The 4,471-nt window shown below is 54.1% G+C and overlaps 1 protein-coding gene across 1 annotated transcript; it reads right to left on the reverse strand.

Moving 5' to 3' along the window:
• Positions 1–201: 201 nt before the first annotated feature.
• On the reverse strand, positions 202–4,029 carry LOC135815494 (uncharacterized protein K02A2.6-like). Its single transcript, XM_065328839.1, has one exon. The coding sequence runs from the start codon at positions 4,027–4,029 to the stop codon at positions 202–204; it is 3,828 nt and encodes a 1,275-aa protein (XP_065184911.1).
• Positions 4,030–4,471: the final 442 nt, after the last annotated feature.

Below are 4,471 nucleotides of genomic sequence, written 5' to 3' on the forward strand. Positions count from 1 at the left end.
TACATGTTACATAAAAGGATACAATGACAAACAGTGGGATGTGCATCCACTACATCTCCCCTCTGAGATTAAACAGGCTATAATAGAGAAGATGAGGAGTCCAAAGACTATTCGATAATGTAGGTATTGTTTGTAGAGCAAGTTGCAGTGAAAGAGTGATGTGCAGAGACGACGGCAGATACGTCTCGGCACGTTGCTGAATTAGCATGATTCAATGAGGCGGTTGACAGGCTGAGGAGCTCTAGCAGAGCGACGGACTGGATCAGCTGCTGTGCCACCGTACTCAACCTCGACTGTCGGCTTCTCTGCTTCTAGCAGTGGCAGTCGGATCAAGTGACGACGATTGCGGCGAACAGTAGAGTGACCAGACTCAACGAGGTAAGAACGATTGGACACTTGCTCTACTATCTTGCCCTCCCGTTCGAGATCGGTGATGAATACACGGTCATGAAGCTGTAGAGTCGCGAGAGGCTTAGCTGCATGCCGTTGGTCGTAGTGCAACTTCTGCTGTTCCTGGGACTGAGTTTCCGATTCCAGAATACTAGGGAGATCAGGCCATTTCGGTTCCAGCTGTTCAGTCGTTGCAGGTAGACCGGTACGGAGCTGGCGGCCATACAACAGCTGACATGGGGCATAGCCGTTGCTCAGCGGTGTCGTGCGGTAAGCCAAGAGTGCATCTTGCAGGCTTTCGGCCTTCCGCAGGAGATTCTTGGCGGTGCGAACTGCACGTTCCGCTTCGCCATTCGACTGAGGATACCGTGGACTGGAAGTGCGATGGGTGATGTCGTTTGCTGTGCAGAACTCAGTAAACGCTTCGCTGGCAAACTGAGGACCGTTATCTGTAACCAAGGTGGACGGGAAACCATGCTCGGCACAGATGCGGTGCAGATGCTTGATGACAGCAATCGAGGTTGTGGCAGTCAGCGGTACGACATCGAGGTAACGCGAGAGATAGTCAACAATGACGAGGTAAGTCGTGCCGTTGAATTCCATCAGATCTGCACCAACCGTGTGCCACGGCAGTGTTGGGCGTTGGACGGGTTGCAGTGGTTCGGTCGACTGGACGCGGTGTTTGGTGCACACTTCACACGTAGCGACCATCGTGTCGATTTGCCTTGACAAGCCTGGCCACCAAATGGAATGGCGGGCGCGAGACTTGCACTTCGTTGCACCTTGATGTCCCTCGTGGAGCTTCTCGAGCATCTCAGGCTGCAGAGAGGGTGGCATGACAATGCGGAAGCCATGGTACAGCACACCTTGCTCACAGGACAGTAACTGGCGTTCATGGAAGTATGGGCGCACAGTGTCGTCGACATCACGTGGGTTGCACGGCCATCCGTGTTGGACGAAGTGGAGGACTTGCTTGAGCGTCTCATCTTGTGTGGTGGCGTCAGCAATGTCACGGGCTTTACCATCCGACACGATCTCGCCGATGTAAGATGCGAGGTTGATGCTGATCTCGTCTTGGAGACTAGGCGTGTCGTCACAGGCGAGCGGAGCGCGAGACAGAGCATCGGCAACAACTAGCTCTTTGCCAGGGACATACACGGCGGCTGGATTGTACGTGAGCAGGCGCATCAGGAGGCGTTGACATCGCATCGGGACACGGTTCAAATCACGCGTATTGATCAGCGGGATGAGTGGTTTGTGATCCGTCTGGACAGTGAGGGACGAGTTGCCGTAAATGTAGCCGTGGAATCGCTCACAAGCCCAGACAACAGCCAAGCACTCCTTCTCGATCTGCGCGTACTGTTGCTCAGTAGTGGTGAGGCTGCGTGAGGCAAATGCAATGGGGCGCATTCCGTCGTCATGCTCCTGCAATAGGACAGCTCCCAAGCCGTAACTGCTGGCATCAGCGCTGATGACCGTGGGCTTGGTTGGGTCGAAGAACGTGAGGCAGGGCGCATTGGTGGCAAGCTGTTTGAGCTTGTCCAGGGCCTGTTGTTGTGTAGCAGACCACTCCCATGCGGTGTCATGCCCCAGTAGAAGACGCAGTGGAGCGCTGACTTCCGAGAGATTGGGAATGAAGCGTGACATGAACGCGAACATGCCGAGAATGCGCTTCAGTTCCGTGACGTTCTTGGGCGGCTTCAGATTAGCGACGCTGGACACTCTCGCTGGGTCAGGGTGGAGACCTTTGGCGGAGAAGATGTGACCAAGGAACTTCACTTCGGCCTGACGCTTGTGACATTTCGTCATGTTCAGCGTGACGTTGGCTTTCTGCAGGATGTCTAGTACGGCAGCTAGGTTACGGTCGTGTTCTTCTCGCGTACGGCCAGAGACAATGATATCGTCCATGTAGACGAACACGCCGGGGAGCTGGTCCAGAAGGTTGGTGAGACGCTTCTGGAAAATCTCAGGTGCTGATGTGATGCCGAATGGCAGTCGCTTGAAGTAGAACCTGCCGAACGGCGTGATGAAGGTGGTCAAACGGGCAGAGTCGGGACTGAGTGGGACTTGCCAGAATCCGTTAGCAGTGTCCAATGTCGTGAACACAGTCGCTCCGGCCAGTGAAGACAGGGCATCTTCTAACGTTGGCAGCTGAAATGTCTCCCGCTTGACAGACGCATTAAGACGCTTCAGGTCGACACAGATGCGTACCTTGCCGTTAGGTTTGAGGACGGGCACCATAGGCGAACACCAGTCTGTGGGTTCGTCGACACGCGCAATGATGTCGCCATCTTCCATGCGGTGCAGTTCTTCACGTACTTTCGAATACAGGTGATGAGGAACTCTGCGAGCTGTGAGGCAGTGATACGGTGTGGCGTCGGAAGTCAAGTGAATCTGCGCAGCAGGACCAACCATACACTGTACGAGTGGGACTGGACCTTGCACTTCAGCCAGACGCTGGACTAGACCCAGTGCTGTGCACGCAGATCGGCTGAGCAGGCTAGTGCTGGCACCATCTAGAACAAAGATGGGTATGGTAGTGGACTGGGATTGAAAGGAGCAGTGAGCCTCAAATACACCCAGGACCTGCATAGTCTGGTCATTCGCTCCTCTCAGCTGAGCACTAGTAGCAGATAAGGACGGCTTGGGCTGCAGTGTATTGTATGATTGCACGGACATGGTAGAGACATCAGCTCCAGTATCTAGCTTGAACTGGACTACACTCTTTCCGATAGCTAGATCTGCCAACCAGGGTGAATCACTTACACTTTGTGCGCACGTCGTGTGGCCAACAAATAGAGAGTCCGGAGAGTCGTTCGTGACGGCAGAGGTGGACGGTTTCGATCGGCAAACTCGCGCGAAGTGGTTGCGCTTGCCACAGGCTTTGCAGCACTGGCCTCTGGCTGGGCACTGATCGCGTTGCGAGTGGTGGCTTCCACCACAGTTCGGGCACTTCGATTCGGTCGCAGGCGGCGTTGCTGCAGATTTGTAGCTACCATGCGGTCTGCTCTTCGGCATAGATCGACCACCACGGTGCGACTGGACAGCTGAGGCTGAGGCATCATCGTCTGAAATCGAGCTGGCGGCGGCCAAGCCACTGCGCGATTGGGCTGCAACCTGTTGCTGGACAGTTTCGGCGTGCCGTGCGAACGCAACAACTTTGGCGAGAGTTTGCTCGCTCTTGTCTTTCATCTGCAGCTCCCGACTCACCCGCTTGTCCAGCATGTGGGCGACGAAGCGGTCTCTGATACGCTCATCCTTCGTGCCAGCAAACTCACAATACTCTGCGGCTTTGTACAGAGCACGGACAAACTCCTCTACGGTCTGGCCGGGTTGTTGTACAAGCTGTTCAAATTTAGCCCGTTCATGAACAACATTGGTAGAGGGGCGGAAGTACGTGTCGAAAGCACTGACGACCTCGTCATATTTCTTCTTGTCGTCCTCGGATAGTCCGAGTTGGTACTCGAACAAGGAGTCGGCGTTGGGTCCGAGAGCATACAACAAAGTGGCCACCTGAGTTTCTCCCGGGTCGGAACTCAGTTTGGTGGCGGCACGAAAACGGGTGAAACGGAGTTTCCACGCGGGCCACTGGTCCGGTGAGCTGAAGTCGAAAGGCGCTGGAGGGTTGAAACGAGCCATCACCGCTCACGAGGCCAAAGACTACAGGAAAACCAATTCTGACACCATGTAGTGGTTCTACAAACGCACCAAAGACATCTTGTAACTAGCTTCGTTACTACAAATCACAAGTGTGTGGGAATCCAGAGAACGACAGAGAGGTCAAAGGAAAAGCCAGGCAGGCAAGTACAGCTAAAGTGCGTACGGTACAACTGGCATGTCGCACAGCGCGGCCGGATGAATGCATACATGTTACATAAAAGGATACAATGACAAACAGTGGGATGTGCATCCACTACACAACAACAACAATGGTAACAAATAATTATTACCATCAAGATCAAAGGAGGAGTCGATGAACAGAGGTTAAGCAACATGAAGCGAGCCTGGGACCGATCGGTGTTGATGAGGCGATGACACGGGGGACGACATTGAAGACGAGTTGGAAGATGAGACGGAGGAC

This window comes from Sycon ciliatum, chromosome 1, assembly GCF_964019385.1.
Source record: "Sycon ciliatum chromosome 1, ocSycCili1.1, whole genome shotgun sequence".
Lineage (NCBI taxonomy): Eukaryota > Metazoa > Porifera > Calcarea > Leucosolenida > Sycettidae > Sycon > Sycon ciliatum.